Below are 17,224 nucleotides of genomic sequence, written 5' to 3' on the forward strand. Positions count from 1 at the left end.
CAACTGGTCAAACGGAAATAACGGGAATTTTTTTTTTTAAAAAAAATGAAACGGCACGCAACCAAAACCAAAAGGCCAAAGCAGTAGTCGCCGTTTGGGTCTCCAATCGGAATTCCCGAAATCTTACCACATTTTGATCAAAGGCCCCATCTTCTCCACCATTGGCAAGCGTAGAATTGTTGCTGAAAATAATGCAGGACGATCAAGTAAACCGGAAACCCAGATACGACGTCGTTATATTCGGAGCCTCGGGTTTCACAGGCAAATATGTCATCAGAGAAGCCCTCAAGTTCCTCCACACTCCATCCTCCCCTTCCCCTCTCAAAACCCTTGCCTTAGCGGGTCGATCCCACTCCAAGATCGCCCAATCTCTCAAATGGGCTGCCCACCCAAACCCACCACCTCCCGACCTCCCCATCCTCACCGCCGACACCTCCGACCCCCCTTCCCTCCGCCGCCTCGCTTCCCAAGCCAAGCTCATCCTCAACTGCGTCGGCCCCTTTCGGCTCTACGGCGAGCCCGTGGTGGCTGCCTGCGTCGACTCCGGATGTGATTACTTGGATATTTGCGGTGAGCCGGAGTTTATGGAGAGGATGGAGGCTGGGTACCACGAGAAGGCGGCCGAGAAGGGTTCTTTGGTCATTTCCGCTTGCGGGTTCGACTCGGTTCCGGCTGAGTTGGGACTGCTGTTCAATTCCAGGCAGTGGGTCCCTCCTGCCGTGCCTAACCGGGTCGAGGCTTACTTGAGCCTGGAATCTAGTAAAAGAGTTGTCGGAAATATTGGGACATACGAATCGGCGGTTCTCGGGGTGGCTAATGCCGATAAATTGCAGGAACTGAGGCGGTCCAGACCCAAGAAACCTCGCCCTTTGGTAATTCCTCTACGTACCGGTCTAGTACTAGTACACTACTACTATTAATTTTATATCACTAGCAGCATTTTTGTTTCACTTTCTTGGTGTTAAGTTATTTAAAATTGTAATTTTTTTTTAACAATTTGTTGCGTTTCTTGGTTACCGTGGCTTATGGAAAATCCGGAAATGATGGATGTTACGTGTTAGTAGTACTTGCATAACCTTTATCTTTTACTTGCTAATCTATCTGCGTATCTGCTTATGGTCTCTGGTTGTGTAGTTTTGGTAGGATTGATATCTAAGAGAGACGGGCCTTAAAATCCTTTCCAGATTGAGTTCTCCTTGCCGTGACAAGTTTCGTGTTTTCTTTTTACATCAAGACCCCGACTGCTTGTGTCCTTTTACTCGGTTGAATTGCTCTGAAAGTGCGTCAGTTACGTGTTAGTAGTACTTGCATAACCTTTATCTTTTACTTGCTAATCTATCTGCGTATCTGCTAATCTATCTGCGTATCTGCTTATGGTCTCTGGTTGTGTAGTTTTGGTAGGATTGATATCTAAGAGAGACGGGCCTTAAAATCCTTTCCAGATTTGAGTTCTACTTGCCGTGACAAGTTTCGTGTTTTCTTTTTACATCAAGACCCCGACTGCTTGTGTCCTTTTACTCGGTTGAATTGCTCTGAAAGTGCGTCAGTGTTGCGTGAACCTGTATGTTTTGCTAATCCTCTGGTTTCCTACTCGTTTCAGATTCCTGGCCCTCCACCTCCTAAAGGATCCCTGGTTGAACACCAGAAGAAGTTTGACCTCTGGGCTGTGAAGCTACCATCAGCCGATTCCATTGTTGTCCGCAGAACCTTGGTAAGTCTGACACAAAATCCTCGTGGCATTGCTGGCGTTCATGAAGATGCTGAACAAATCGAAAGAAGGGAGACCTTCTGGTCAAGCGTAAAGCCCGCTCACTTTGGTGTTAAGATGGGGACAAAGTCTCTGTTGGGCATTTTTCGTGTCATTGCAGTTGGAGTCTTCATTGGGCTCTTCGGTAAGAATTCATTCGGGAGGCGGCTGCTCTTGAAATTTCCCTCTTTTTTCAGCCTTGGGTGGTTTAAGAAGAAGGGTCCAACTGAAGATGAAGTCAGCAGCGCTTCGTTCAAAATGTGGTTCGTCGGGCATGGATACAGTGATAGCAGTCTTGCAACCAGCGGAAACGCAAAACCTGATCTGGAAATAATAACTAGAGTAATTGGACCTGAGATTGGATATTTGACAACTCCAATTATTCTGGTTCAATGTGGTCTGATCCTACTGCATCAGCGTGAAAGTTTGCCGAAAGGCGGAGTTTTCACCCCTGGGATTATATTTGGCCCAACTGATCTTCAAGAAAGACTCCAGAAACATGGAATATGCTTCGACGTTATTTCAAAGAATAGCCTTCCTGCCTAGGAAAGGATACGTCTAAAACACCAACGCCCTTTCTTACATAACTTATCCATTATCCATTGGCTGAGAGACATTGCTCACTGCTATATGTATTATTGAAGTTTTTACTCCTCAAAATATTTTCTTTCTCGAACTCACAGGATGCCTCGTCAATAAAAAAATTAATAAAAAAAATCGCAGGATACAGTGGGAGAGACTAGAGAGAGAGCGAGAGAGAAGACAAGATTAATTTACTTGTAGGGAAAATGATCAATTTAATTCCCAAACTTTTTTTAATGTCAATTTGATCCTTATTTAATTTTTTTGACCAATTTAATCTCTATATTTATTTATCGATCTCAATTGAGGAACGTTGTGGCGGCGCCATCTTGTAATTTCGATCAAGCTTCTAAAGCACTTAAGCAAGGATATTTCAGGTATTTCTGATTGTATTTCTGAAGCCCCATCGACTCCCTCTCCTCCCTTGACCAGTTCTGCCTCCTCAACCTCCACGACAATCGTCTTAATGGCACTCTCAGCCCTCTTACCCGCTGTCTCAGCCTCAAGCTCCTCTATCTCTCTAGCAAAGATCTCCGGCGAAATCCCATCGAAACTCCCATCAACAGAAAGAAAAAGCCCAAAAAGAAAATTATTAATTTTCGGTAATTTCCCTCATGCTTTTACCGCGACCCATCTGCTGCTGCCTTTTGCCTTTGCCGGTAAGGTGGGCCCTGCAACTTTTAGCCTTAAGTGAGAGGACATGTAAAAACAGAAAATGTTGAAAATAATCGGAAGATGAATGCTCGTTTCTTGCAAAGATCACTTCCCAGTTTGAAACAACAATCAGGTGTCAGGATCAAGCGCTTACCATTGCACCAAAAGTTATAGCTGTTAGCGAAGGCACAACTTTATTTCCTTATCCACAATGGCAGCGCAAAGTAAAAGCTATGGCTGTTAGCAAAGACGCAACTTTATTTCCTTAACCACAATGGCAGCATAAAGCAACGTACCACGCTCGGCCAGCATGAGAGGCTGTACCCTTGGGTGCCACGGGTTGGACGGTTAGTCCCTTCGAGCCGGAATCTGAGGGATGTTGCTGATTAGGCCAACAATCCCTCCCCCAGCAACAGTCAGGGAAACTCGAACCCGCGACCTCACTCTAATACCAATTGTCAGGATCAAGCGCTTACCATTGCACCAAAAGTTATAGCTGTTAGCGAAAGTGCCACTTTATTTCCTTAACCACAATGGCAGCGCAAAGCACCGCACCACATTCGACCAGCATTGGAGGCCGCACCCCTGGGTGCCACGAGTTGGACGGTTAGTTTTTTCGAGCCGGAATCTGAGGGATGTTGCTGATTAGACCAACATCAGGTGCTCACATTTTATCACGACCAAATAGCATCCTAGTTTGAAACAATCAAGGCTCTCTCAAAAAAAAAAAAATTTGTACTTTCCTTTTCTTTTCTTTATCGTCCTCTTTTTTTTTTTTTGTTTTTAAGCAAATTGTTTTTAAGCAATCTTTTCATTTCCTATTTTGTAGTAAGTTGTTTCTCCGATTGAGTCAAATTTAAAATCTCATTGGTTTAGCAGAAAAGACACGTCTTTTCCTCACAAGGAATATTGGAGCTAATTCCCTTTTTTGTTGCAGCCTTTGCAAAAATTTTTTTAATAAAATGCAGGCTGCCAGGCTGACTTGCCAATTTAAAACAAACAATGAATTGATTTAAATCAACAGGAAAGTTTAAACAAAAATGCAAGACCCAGAAACAAAAAAAAAAAAAAAATGGAAGTCCACAAAACAACTGGCTAATATAAGTGCAGAAGCATAGATCATACCAACGAGGCCAGAACGCCTGTCACTGCAGCTAACTTCAAGCATTTGCTCCTTGCTTTTTCTGAACCAGGTATATTAGAAGTTAATTAGACAGCGACCAAATGCTTCCTTCCTGGTAGCCTATTGTCGCGGGAGGTACTCGAGGGATGGCAGCTCACTTGCTGGGAAGAGAAGGAGTAGTTATTCCGGCGGTGAGAGGAGGGTTTATGCCAACAATGGAAGTTTAATCGAAATTACAGGGTGAAGTAACCGACATACTCGAAATGCCGACAATGATTTTATCCTCATCAATGAAATACCCGAAATACACCTGCTTAAGTGTTCAATTAGAAGTTTGATCGAAATTATAAGATGGCACCGCTGTGGTGTTCCTCAATTGGAATCGATAAGTAAGTATAGGGATTAAATTGATCAAAAAAATTAAGTAGGGATCAAATAGACCGTAAAAAAAAGAAGAAGAAGAAGGAGAAGAAGAAGAAAGTGGGCCAATCTGGCGCGTGGGGGATTATGGATTAGTTAGGAGTCCATGAGCAAAAAAGGGGGCTGATCCACTTGGCTAAATTACAATTATGACCCCGAGAGCCACCCCCAATTTCGACGAGCTTTGCTCTCCTCCTGTCTCTAATAAAATAAAAAGAAGAAAGAGATGATGTTAACAATAGGGGAAGTGTTCGGCGCATGTTAGTGGTGGTGGTGGTGGCGTTTGGCAATGACAGCCTGCAGATCCTTAGCCGGGCTCCGCATGCCACTCTCTCGTCTGGAATCCAATGCAAGCAGCTTCTGCTTCTCTACCAGACTCTCTCTTTCATCCTCTTCTCCTCTCCACTTCTTCTCCTCCTGCTCCCTCAACCCACCAGGTACTTAACTACGCATACTCATTTTTTGTTACTGCTACTCCTTACTTACTGGAGCTAATATTAATTTTTGTTCTCAAACCGCTACCACTATTCCTATCTTTTTCCCACTTTTAAATAGTTATAATTTGCTGCTTAATTTGCGCCAGCAGGGTCTGGAAACCAGTCTTACCCGGGCAGGAGGCGTTTCTATTTGAGCAGCTGTGTTGATGGAGTAGGAGCTGTTCAGCTCCAAACTTCTGCTTCTACGGTTGCCGCCGCACCTGTTCGACAAAATGTCGTCTTGGAAATTCCCCAGGATTCGTCCAGAGACACCGTCGAACAGTTGCTCTCCGAATCCAAGAGCTACCACGACCACGACGTTTCCAGACTCATGAAAATGGAACGGAAGCTCGAGGCTACCCAAAGCTCCCGCTGCGAAGGCGGGACAGACCGATGGTTCCCCTATTTAGATAACTTCAAGGCCGACAACGGTGTGTGTTTGAGCAGCGCTCAAGTGTTGGAGGCGTTGGATCCGTATATCATGGTGTCCAGGAAAGAGAGGTTTCGAAACGTGGTTAACAATCGGAGTTATTCTGTGTGTTTGGTGGTTGAAGGACTTGCGGATTTTGGTAATGTTTCTGCGGCGTTTAGGTCTGCTGATGCATTAGGCTTTCAGTCCGTTCACGTCGTCTCCTGTGAAAGTTCAAAAAGGTGCAATAAGGCCTGAGGTGATCTCTCTCCATTTTTTTTTTTGGGAAGGGGGGTGGGGTTGGGTTTAAAAATACGACTACTCCTTTTATGCTTGTTAGAGGTTAATTCTTCAATGCTTGCGTTTGGTATTCATTTCTACAGTTAATTATGTATGAATGATCTGTAATTATTATATCGGTGGATTACCTTGTTAAAAGATCAAAATTTTATTGCTTACATAGTTACATTTAAGATTGCTTCTGCTAACATTATTGTTGTTTACACTAGCTAAAATTAAATTGAAGAATGTGTTTCAGAAATTGTATCCCTGAGGTCAACAGTTCTATGCATAATCTTTTGAATCCTGTTCATTGTATGCGTTGCATTAGTTTTTCCTTGCACTCTGTGCAGGTACCGAGACAATCGGCACGTCAGCATGGGAGCTGAGAAGTGGTTGGATATTGAACTCTGGGATTCCACCAAGGAGTGCTTTAAAGTTTTGAAATCACGTGGTTATCGTATTGCTACTACGCATGTTGGGATTGATACGGTATATTCTTGAGCCTTCCCAGTTTTGCTGCTATCCAGCCTTTTCAGATTAAGGCTCTTCTTGACTGAGTATTTGGTGCTGTTTTTAGGTTTCTGTTTATGATATGGACTGGACTTATCCAACAGCAATAGTTGTTGGTAATGAGAATAAGTATGCTTCAGCTCTCACAATGTCCCGATTTGGTCTTTTAATATCTGTATTTTTACTGCCTTATTTCTTTGAGTAAATCTTATATACACTGACAGTGCATACACTATCACCGTTGGATCTATGACATATGTGCAAAAATTAAATTTTAAATTCAAATTTTGCATAATTATCATTCATTCAACGCTGATAGTGTATACACTGTCAGTGTAGGAAATATTAATCCTATTTCTTTATCTTATTTTATTGTTTATTGATTTATTTTGCATAAAATAGAATTCATGATCAATAACTCCCATCAAAGATTGTTGTAATGGATCAAATGCTCAGGTTAAACATAGCAGGTCGCTGTCTGGATCTTTTATACCTTTTCTACTAATCTTTTCTACCAATGTGTCTCTTTAAGTGTTGATTTATGAATAAACCTAGTTAGAAAGTGGTGACGACAAAAAAATGCCCCATCTTTCCTGTGGCTGTTTACTCTGGCACAAGTTAGAAAGTACGCAATGGACTAAAACTTCTTCTCGAACACATCGTGTTCTCACTTATACCATTTGACAGACTATGTCACATTATGACTGCAGGGGTATAAGCGATGAGGCTCTTGAACTGTCGGATTTGCGTTGCAATATTCCAATGAATGGCATGGTTGATTCTTTCAATGTTTCAGTTGCTGCTGGCATAGTTATGCACCAAGCCATCTGTAACAGGAATTCTAGGATGGTAATGATTTTATTTTGCTGCATCCTACATGCTAGAGGCAAGTATGTTTGTAGGAATTTTAGTCTGGTGACGATATATATTTGATTTACTGATCTTTCGAATGGTCTGATAATTGGGTGTCAATTTGCTATTTTTAGTAGATGGTAATATGAGAAACTGGTTAGAGATACATGCTATGAAGGTTTTTTGTTGTTTTAAGCTGGTAAATGAAAATAGACTGACTAAAACGTTTGCTGATGTCTTTCCTGGTAGGGTTGTCATGGAGATCTGACATCGCAAGAGAGTCAAATTCTGCTTGCGGAGTTCTTTTTGCGCCACAGTAAGAGTGCAATTAGTATTGCAAATGAATATTCTAAGCGGAAGCTGGACCAGCCTATATCAAAGCTCTGAATAAACGACAATTTGTTTCCATTTGTGGCAAAACTACAGACTCATAACCCCGAGAAGGTATTCTGTGGTGCTTCGAAGAACCGCATACCAAACCTCCAGAACCAAAACCCCCCCCCCCCCCCCCCACCCCACCAAAAACAAAAAAAACCCCCCTTTCCCCAAACCCTAGAAAGAGCAGCATACACCCACGCAGACTGGTTCAGCGGCTTGTCTTAATCAGAACAAAATGCGAAAACTTTTTGCTTCTCCCAGTGATGGTTAAAAATGAAGCGAGGCATACGAAAGGATGCACGTTGTTGGGCTATGCCAAATGAAGGTAAATCATTTTGGATGCATTAGCTCTCCGAGAAAATGCTCATATCTTAAGAGTTAACAATGTCAAGGAATCCTCGGTTGTACTGAACAGAATAAACATGTTGAACATTGACCGCCTATTATTCTGTGACTCGTTTATGCAATGATTTTCAATGTACAACGAACTACAGTAGAGAAAATTGCAAAATGTAGCATAAAATCTTTGCATACCACCTTTTTTTTTTTTTTTTTTCTCTTTTAACTGAAGTTTATGTAATTGATGTATTGTTGTCCTTGATGAAGAAGTGTCCAGTTCTTTCCATGTTGCTACCACATGTCACTCTTGCTTCTATGGAACTAAAATTATTTCTGGTATTTTGGTCTGTTTCTTTGACCTCACACTAACCTCTTCTTATTGAGGTCGCTGAGACTGTTTTATGGGCATAGGTAAAGGTAGCAAAAAGGATAATTGGATCATTCGTGGAAAAATCTAAATAGTTTATGAATTGAATGCATCCAATCCACTCCAAACCGATGTTGATAGTTTGGACTTTAATGGGTGATGGTTTTCCAACTGTCTACTTTTTTTTTTTTAATTTTAATTTGATAGGACCAATTTCTTGCCCTATTTATCTCAACACGTAGAAGTCAATTTTGCATCCCAAACTATCAAGAAGATCTCATCAGGAGGTATCAATTTGAGGCCAACTTGAAAATCCTCCTCCATCAGCAACCAAAATATGAACTAAAAAATAATGCAATGATCTTCCTTTTAGCAGGACATTTTACACTCAATTTAGTCCAAAAGAAATTGCATGATTTAAATAGCTGTTTTTTTTTTTTTTTGTATAGTTCACATAGACAAACTTCAAAGGTAGACCCAGAGAGAGCAATACACAGTCTTCCATTGTTGATCACATGAGGTGGTGTGGAGAAAAAGGATTACATATGATCGAGGATGATCGAAGGATGTAAGACTGAAGAAGATCAGATTTGTCTTTCATGTTTTCTTTTTTGTTTTTCCGGATTTTTTTTTAAAAAAAATAAAGAATGTTGGTAGATTATATGGACCATCTACTAAAAACCATCCAAGTTTTACATGGATAACCATTCGGACCTATTACAATTTAGGATAGATCCGCAACCATTTAAGTGAGATGGATACGCCGATATAATCGAATTGGATCAAAATTGCCACCTCTGGGCACAGGTATTAATTTGTGTCAAGCTCGACTCATCCATCAAACAAAAACGAAGGCAATGCTACAAAGCCCATTCTCAATGCCAGAGTACACCCAGTGATCCATAATCCTTACTAATGAAGCATGCACGGTTCAAGCGCCTTCTGACCCATCCTTTTTTTCCAGTCAACCCGAATGAAGCGAATTTGAAAAATGCAAAGGGAAAAAGAAAAATCACCCGTGCTATAACCTCATAATTGATTTACAGGGTCCAATATCAACACATGCTGCGTTACGACTCAACATATCCACTGACTGCTAATGCACAACAAGACTATCATTCACAATATCAGGAATGTGCAGAATAATATCCTAATCAATTAAAGACGTTGTATCAGTCGTTTGTATTGTTGCCTTGATGTTCTGCAAACTCAGATCTTCCCCGCTCTTCTTCAATTTATTGGACAGGACAAATTCTTCAATTCTCGCCTTTAGCTCAGTGTCGGGAATCAACATGTCCGCAGTAAGATGAGAGCGGTTAAACGGGTCCGTCTGCAATTAAGAACAGGCAAAATTAACATTAACAATTACAAATTATGTACAGTTGATGAAGCAAGGGTTCGGGAGTACATTATCACTCAAAAGATGCCTCTGGATAACTGGCCGGTCAACCGTTATCTTTGAAGAAGGTAAGATGACAGGATCCCTCATTAAAGTATACTGCAAGGCAACAAGCCACAGACAAAAAGAAGCGTTGAAGAAATTGAATGGCAGTATAATATATATCTAGCACATATCCACCTCAGCCTCACATCTAACACTTACTTGAATTGGGTCAAGGAAATCATCAGGTATCTCTCCAAGTGCTGCTTCAGCATCCATGGCCTCTGCTGCTGCAGCTTTAGCTTTTGCACCAAGGTCAATGAATTCCTGTATGGTCCTCGCATCCTCTCCAATTCTCCTAAGGACATCAGCTGCAGCACTAAATAACTGGGGCATGTAAAGAGATTTCATGTAATTAGACACCAAAATAATCATGAAGTCACTTTGTAGCAAAAGAAAATTAAGAAGAAGCTGATTTTTTATTTTAGATGAAAATACCTGCTCATTGTAGGACCGCCCATCTTGGGTGATAGCAGCCGGGAAAATTTTCTGCTTGTCTCCTCTTGCCAAGTTGACATATATGTTTACAATCTTGAAAATGTAAAGGATACCATCAGAACACCTTTTACCCCCAGGGAAATGAAAACACACAGACGGGCACAGATACGCACAGAATTTACTAGTTACATATGCAATCAGTAGCACTTTGGCAAATAGAAAAATCAGAAGAACATAAGCTCACTGATCCTGCAGGAACTTTCTCAATCCAGATTATTCCTGCTTTTTCATTTTGGCCAAGGCAGCATAATAAGGGGGCCTTATACTTGAAGTATGCACTTCTATGTATCTCCATACACATTATCAAACCACACTGGACATGTATCTGGAATATATGCCAGCTCCCAACCAAGTATGTGGTTACAAGCGAGTACCCAACTAAACCCACTACCAGATTACGAATAACTATTGACAGCCTCGACTATATTCATCAATAATAAGCAAAATTTTGCTATGTCTTCACACAGTTTTTGGAAAGAAAGGATTACATAATCCTTCAGATAGTAATCAGTAAGATTCGATAACCCTCAGATGTTTGACGAACATATTAGCCATATACGAATATTCACATGCAAAATTAGCTTCCGAGCCAACCTGCTTAAGCAACTGCTTTGGACGAAATTCGTACTTTTCAGGATCTTTCAAGGTGAGAGATTTCCTTTGGGGCCCAACTAATTGCAACAGAAAATAATTCAGCATGCTGGCAACTCTCTCAACCTGGAAAACAAGAAACTTGCCAATATGATAATTATCAAAAGAATATGATAACTGTATCTGGAAACTAGGCAACAAGTAAAGAAGAAGACAGTACCATCTCAGGAAGTAGGAAAGGAGCAGTAATCTGTTCTGAAGTAAAAGCCAGCATGCTCACATCTTCATTTGCCAATTTCATGTCAATTCGAATAATCTACAAACATCGTAGAATTTCAGTTTTCAAAGAACCATGTTTAAATTCAAATAAGAAAACATAAAGATTGGCACTGACATTCTCTTGAGAATGAAATTGTCGAGTCCTCTCCTGCCTCTCTTGAGCAGGTCTTCGCTCCCATTCCACAGTATTAGACATCTCAGCTTCCAATTCTTTCAGTTCAAGAATTTTGTTGAGACTTTCATCAAGAAGATAAATACTATCATTGATTAAAAAGTTCAAGTAGTTCAAATAAACGCCCTTTTCCTCCTCTTTAGCAATCTGTGACAGCACACAAGATTTTAGCACATTTTTACTTTATTAGAAAATCAAAAGCCAGAATGCAAAAAATTCAGTCACAAGATTAACCTGTCGCCATGCATTTCGGTGACTTGGCACTTGCCATAGATATTCAAGAAGCTCAGCAATGTTATGGCGGATGTTAAACTTGTCATAAAACTGCAAATGGCAACCAGAAACAGGGAAAATTGAATGTTCATAATATGCATCAGCAGTTCAAAATTCTCAAATAAAAGAAGACAGCATGATATTGAAAAGATAAAGATAGTGGAACACAAAATTCATAACCAAACCATCACTGTATTCTCCCAATAAACAAGTGTCAATAGTCATGCACAAATCCTTCATTTTTTAAACTTTTCCAATATAGTAGGGCCAGCATGCATGAGACACTCAAAAGGCAGTTTCACAGGCTAAGTAAGTGGTCCAGTGATAGCCTCCTTCCTGTTTAGTGAGCAATAAACACATTTTTTTGAAAAAAAAAAGAAAGAGAAATAAAAAATTGAGAAGAACCTGAGTATGGGAACCAGTGAATTCGATGTCAACATAAAGCTTGAGAAGATTCCTGACAAGATACTCCAAAGAGAGTTGATGCCCTTCAAAAAGAGTAGCTGTTGCAGATGAACCACTGAAATACCAAAATATTAACCAGTGAGTATAATTAAGAACAAAAGAATAAATGAAATCAGCATTTTCATCAGTTTAGAATGGTTTTCCAAAGATCACCTTCTACGGGGCATCCAACAGTTGAGTACCTCTACCATCTTGGCTCTTAGATATGGGTTTCTTATGAACTCAGGACTTGCCATGAACATGATAATGAAGTTCATAAAATCATCCTTCAAGAAAATTGAAAAGAATAAACAAAATCAGACACTCAATAGGATTTTTAATCAGAACAAAGCTAGTGAAAAATAATGTGAAACCTAAATCAGGATAATATATTATTGTACCAGCACAACCCCATCCAAAGCTCTAGGAATACGAGAAGCAAATATAAGCAACTCCATGGCATCTTCCACAAAGTGCTCAGGCATAGCAGCAAATTCCATTGGACAAGTTGATGGCAAAGGCATTCCAAAGCCCCCTGCAAGGCCAGCCAACCAGACCACCATTAACTGGTAGAAAGATAACGCACGCTGAAGAAGCCCTCCATCCTGTACATTGAACGAAAAGTATCATTACAGCACTGTTATGCCATAAGCCAAATCCTAAGGGAATGAAAAGTTGAGAGCCATTAAATCTCAATCCTGATGGCAAATATGCCCATTGCAAAAGGCTACAAAAAAGCACATTCACAACAATAGAAGCAATACTAAGTTGTACCCTCAGTATTTGAGCTTCATAGCATAGCTTTTCCTGTGAGTACAACTCCATTTCTTTCTCAAGACGATCTATATCCTGCTGTAGTTGTGGAGAAGGTGCTTGGCCTTGCATTGCTTTCATGGTGGATAACGTATCTTCACATCTTGAAATGTCCTGAAAAGAATTTGATAAGAGAACAGCATAACTCTACTTAAATGGACAGGAATTCACTTTGTTTTCATAGAGGAAGCACAAGTTCTGTCCTCCTTTCAGTTGCACGGGAATGGGAAGGGGCTTGTGCAAGAGAGAGAGAGGTGGGGGCGGAAGCACTCATTTATGCTAGAAGTAGCCATGTTACATGACAAGAGAAGTCCACTGATCAGGATACACTATTGTAGATACGGTGTTCGAAAAAGGTGGGCTAACTGCAAAGATCTAATAATTACAATGACATAGCCAACTTGAACTAGATCACTGAACACTACATTTCTACTTCCTGGATCCTGTCAGCTTCAAGGAAGATGAGTATAATTGATAAGAAGGAATTAGAAACTTGTACTAGATCACTGAACACTACATTTCTACTTCCTGGATCCTGTCAGCTTCAGGGAAGTTGAGTGTTATTGATAGGAAGGAATTAGAATTCCACCAAAACATCACCTATATCCTCCCGCCACCCTTCCCCTCCCCTCACACCCCCCCCCCCCAAAACAAAAAAAAAAGAAAAGAAATAGGTACGACAATATGCTTGTCTGATGGAAAAAATAGACACAAAATGAACAAGAAAGAAAAGGAAAAAAACTGTTTTCATCTTCCCTGGTGTATTAAGGTATTAGTGCATTACCTGAACAAGATGCTTAAAATCTGAAAACGCTTTTAGCAGGCCCAAATTGAGTACCCTTGCCGTCATAAAGAAGCATTCACAAATGAAAGAAAATTTAGCATTTTTGCTGCAATGTGACATTGGTTTGTCATCGTTGAGTGAAGAAGGTCCGCCAGCATTACTACCAGAACTAGTAGCTTCCTGAGAATGCAGCAACCTGTTTTCTCCATCAGTACTTCTACTAGGATTGCTTCTGCTTATCCATTCAGATACTTCTTCAGATGATGCATGAAGTGCAGTCAATCCTCTGTTACAGGGGGTAAGCAACAATCAGGGACTCTTGATCGATCCTACAATAATTAAGCAAGAACCCTTTCCCATTTTGGGTTGGAGGCAATATTTAAAATGGTTCTGACCTTAATTCCAGACGGGGGCTACTGAATACATATCTGGGATCAACTTTGTCCCTTTTTGACAAACTGGCATCCAAAAATGGCTCACAGAGCTGAAGCATTACAGCACTGAGGTTCACAAACATCCCTGAACTTGCGGAAGACAATGGGTCAACCTGTTGACCAAAAATTTGATGTTCAAAGTTCAAATAGTGAACAAGCGGCACTGGAAAAGGATGCCCAATCCCAATAAATATGATTAAGAACAAAAAATCTCTGAAGTTTCTAGTTCATTTGATCTCAAACTGACTAATCCAATGCTAAGAGAGACGCACTGCAAATGCCAGTTGATATGGGGTTGAAGAGATGCTTACCTGGATATGAGCCCTTGAGGCATTTTTATTTATCACCTCAGCTAGGTATTCCAGGACATTCTCACGAGTACTTGTATTCTTAAGGAGACACCTTAGAACTTCAGCCAACCCATCATATAAATTGTTCATAACAGTTTTGATTGTCGTGAATGAGGATAAAAGATCAGCTGGACGGCGGGTAGATGATTCTGAGAAGCATTGCTGGCTGATGATTTAAAATTGACAAAACTATCAGTCACGCTACATATCTAATAGAGCATTAAAAAGCTATAGTTTCTCATCTGTACCAATAACGACAGATTAATAGAAAAGAAATACTTGATGATTTCTCTAAGTGCATTGGTGTGGTGAAATCAGATTATGCATAACAGACAAAAAAGGGGAGCCAATGTTAGATCGTTCCTAATTATCCATGCCATTAAGAGGGAGTAGAAATTTAAATTAAAAGCCTTACCTCCCCAAAAAACACGGTGAACACACAAAAACAAATGAAGGAACAAACAAATAACAAGAGCAACATTGAAATATTTCCTGAATTTAAATCTCCAAAAAGGTTATAAGGTCTGCAGAGACATTTTATGACTATATTTTGCGGACATTGACAACATTCAGCAAATTAAGGTGTAGCATGCCACTAGTTAATCAAACAAACATCAGCATCATGTTTGACTTAATAACTCACCATAAAGCACATCTTTTTTCTAGTTCAAATAACCACGAACCTGTAAAAACTTCATAAAAACAACTTCAAAACTATGAAAAGCATAGTTCAAGACGGCTATTCAATTACCAAGGAAAGTAGGCAATGAACCAACAAATAGTGTTGCATACAGGATAGAGATAATAGCATCATAAAAGTGTAAGTAGAGATACCCAATACATCAATCATTACCCAGATAATCTTGCATGTGTTTCAAAAACAGAAGTGAAAAAACATTCAAACTCACCCAACATCAGGTTGACTCTTGAAGATAGTATGATCAGGTAAAGCACTAACATGAAAGAAAGGGCCGAGAATGCTAGTCATCTCGATAACTCTCCCATTCAAATACATGCCCTTGGGTATCCACCAAGGATGATTAACCAATGCCTTCGACCCCACTGGATAATTAACTAACATCAACAATGCCCTGAGAGGCTGCTGAGAATTCCCCAAAGCGGAAACCTTGAGCACACTTCCTCTTAAATCCTCATACAACTGCTTCATAATAGGCTCCATACTATCATAATCTCCATCCCTTAAAAACTCCTCCAAAAACCCCGGCGGACTCGACACTCCTCCGCTGCTATCGAATCCATCCACAGCCGTAGAAACCTCCGAAAAAATCAAAGGAAGCAGCGGGGAAACACTCGACTTATTGGTATCCCAATTCGGGAACATGTCAGGATTACCTAAATGAATCCTGCAATACGAGGCCGCTAGCTTTTTGGCTTGTTTCGCTACTAATTCCATCTCGGACCTAACATTCTTATCTTTCATTGACGTTATCTTTCTCCCTTCCTCGTAGGCTCGCCGGTAGCAATTGATCAGGTACTGAAACGGCGGTTCGGCGGCGACATAATTTCCGGAGAGACGATCGATGAGAATCCGCTCCATTAAATCCCGAGACAATCTCAAATCTCTCCCTTCGCTGAGTATTTCAGCTGCCGTCATCTCCAAGTAAACCACTCGCGAATCATTTTCCATGGAATCAATTAAGCTCACCAGAAATATTTTTCGAAGAATAATATCTTCGATTTCCTCCGGCGTCCTCTGCGGCTTAGACGTCGCCATTGATTAAAAATTTTGCAGCTAGCTAAATATATCTGTAGATGCGGGAAAAAAATAAATACTATAATCTAAGCTGAGAATTGAAATTAGGTTTTTCTTTCGTTTGGTTTAGTCTACAAGGTAAAAGAAAGAAGCAGGCGAACATGGAGAAATCGATGTTTGGAGTCGTGAACAAATACGGAATGCTTCCCCATGATTATAAAATTGATGGAGTACCGACTTGAGCAGCTTTTAACTGAGGTTGGAACTCTCAAGTAAACGGGACAATTTCTCGACGTGAATTATTATTATTATTTTTTTATATATAAACTACGCTTGACCCTTTCCTAACAAACACCTTCCTGATTCTACTTGGACTACTGCTCTACTTGACGCTCTGGAGTGGTAACAAATAAGTATATCCAATCTGCAGTAAATTTTGGTAAATTATCGTAGTTTACTTTGGGTGGATGTGTGTCATGTTGTAAGTAAAGGAGTATTTCAAAACAACTTGTCCCATATAAAAAAATCAAAGGGATTTCTTATCACTTTATAATACTTAATTCTTTATTGGATTTGTGTTAGATAGGTAACTAGTGTGGGCTCGTGCTCGTGAGAGGGAAGTTGAGTTAAGTCGTTTCAGTAGAAACTAACGGACTTGCACTCTCTCCTATGCATGGGTTAAACAGTCCAAGATAGTTTTCTTGTAGTTATTTTTCTTTTTTCTGATCCTTCTTATTTAATTTTGAGGAAACATTTCAAGCTTCTGAAACAGTTTCTTTTTTCTGATCCTTTTTGTTTATAATAAGAAGAAGCCTTGTTTAATTTTGGAAAAACATTTCAACCTCCTGAAATAGTTTTTTAAGACAGTGCTTAGCACGACTCAAGTTTCATTTTATTAGATTTAGTTAACATTATTTTTTGGCTATTTTTCCTACACATCAGTCATCAGATGAATTGATATTTTGCAATCATCAATTTATTCACTTGCTAAACAAACTAGGAAAAAAAAAGGACTAGGAGATAGTTTCCTTTTTTTTTTCTCCCCTGAAGTTGATGGTGTCATGTTAATTTTCACATGATGTGGTAGTTTATCTTTTACACACCGCTAATAAAAGACAAAAACATTGATGAACGTGAAAATTGATAATAACTTGAACATTAGTAGATTTTTCTTTGAGCGACAATTATATTTCGAGACGAAATATAATTGTCGCTCAAAGAAAAATCTACTAATGTTCAAGTTATTATCAATTTTCACGTTCATCAATATTCTTGCCTTTTATAAGCAGTGT

General features: G+C 39.9%; 3 protein-coding genes across 4 annotated transcripts; 2 read left to right on the forward strand and 1 right to left on the reverse strand.

Moving 5' to 3' along the window:
• The first annotated feature begins 62 nt into the window (after nucleotides 1–62).
• On the forward strand, nucleotides 63–2,423 carry LOC113699128 (probable mitochondrial saccharopine dehydrogenase-like oxidoreductase At5g39410). The gene is made up of 2 exons (XM_027219250.2): nucleotides 63–872; nucleotides 1,601–2,423. Exons 1-2 carry the CDS (start codon nucleotides 192–194, stop codon nucleotides 2,291–2,293), a joined length of 1,374 nt encoding a protein of 457 aa, XP_027075051.1. The 5' UTR covers nucleotides 63–191; the 3' UTR covers nucleotides 2,294–2,423.
• A 2,260-nt stretch (nucleotides 2,424–4,683) lies between these two features.
• On the forward strand, nucleotides 4,684–7,936 carry LOC113699180 (uncharacterized). 2 transcript variants are annotated; one of them, XM_072059876.1, is made up of 6 exons: nucleotides 4,684–4,963; nucleotides 5,110–5,653; nucleotides 6,044–6,182; nucleotides 6,271–6,332; nucleotides 6,914–7,052; nucleotides 7,305–7,936. In XM_072059876.1, the coding sequence occupies exons 1-6, from the start codon at nucleotides 4,816–4,818 to the stop codon at nucleotides 7,440–7,442; spliced, it is 1,170 nt and encodes a 389-aa protein (XP_071915977.1). In that variant the 5' UTR covers nucleotides 4,684–4,815; the 3' UTR covers nucleotides 7,443–7,936. The 2 variants fall into 2 exon arrangements, with proteins under 2 accessions (XP_071915977.1, XP_071915978.1); XM_072059877.1 differs by having other exon boundaries at nucleotides 4,694–4,963; nucleotides 5,113–5,653.
• A 1,207-nt stretch (nucleotides 7,937–9,143) lies between these two features.
• On the reverse strand, nucleotides 9,144–16,150 carry LOC113698374 (probable ubiquitin conjugation factor E4). Its single transcript, XM_027218179.2, has 16 exons — nucleotides 15,127–16,150; nucleotides 14,180–14,384; nucleotides 13,830–13,981; nucleotides 13,435–13,720; nucleotides 12,612–12,764; nucleotides 12,239–12,442; nucleotides 12,012–12,124; nucleotides 11,799–11,913; nucleotides 11,355–11,444; nucleotides 11,064–11,267; nucleotides 10,890–10,985; nucleotides 10,673–10,795; nucleotides 10,019–10,111; nucleotides 9,743–9,907; nucleotides 9,548–9,637; nucleotides 9,144–9,469 (listed from the first exon to the last, which is right to left on the reverse strand). The coding sequence occupies exons 1-16, from the start codon at nucleotides 15,951–15,953 to the stop codon at nucleotides 9,290–9,292; spliced, it is 3,096 nt and encodes a 1,031-aa protein (XP_027073980.2). The 5' UTR covers nucleotides 15,954–16,150; the 3' UTR covers nucleotides 9,144–9,289.
• Between the last annotated feature and the right edge of the window lie 1,074 nt (nucleotides 16,151–17,224).

The sequence above is a fragment of the Coffea arabica genome, chromosome 7e, assembly GCF_036785885.1.
Source record: "Coffea arabica cultivar ET-39 chromosome 7e, Coffea Arabica ET-39 HiFi, whole genome shotgun sequence".
Classification (NCBI taxonomy): domain Eukaryota; kingdom Viridiplantae; phylum Streptophyta; class Magnoliopsida; order Gentianales; family Rubiaceae; genus Coffea; species Coffea arabica.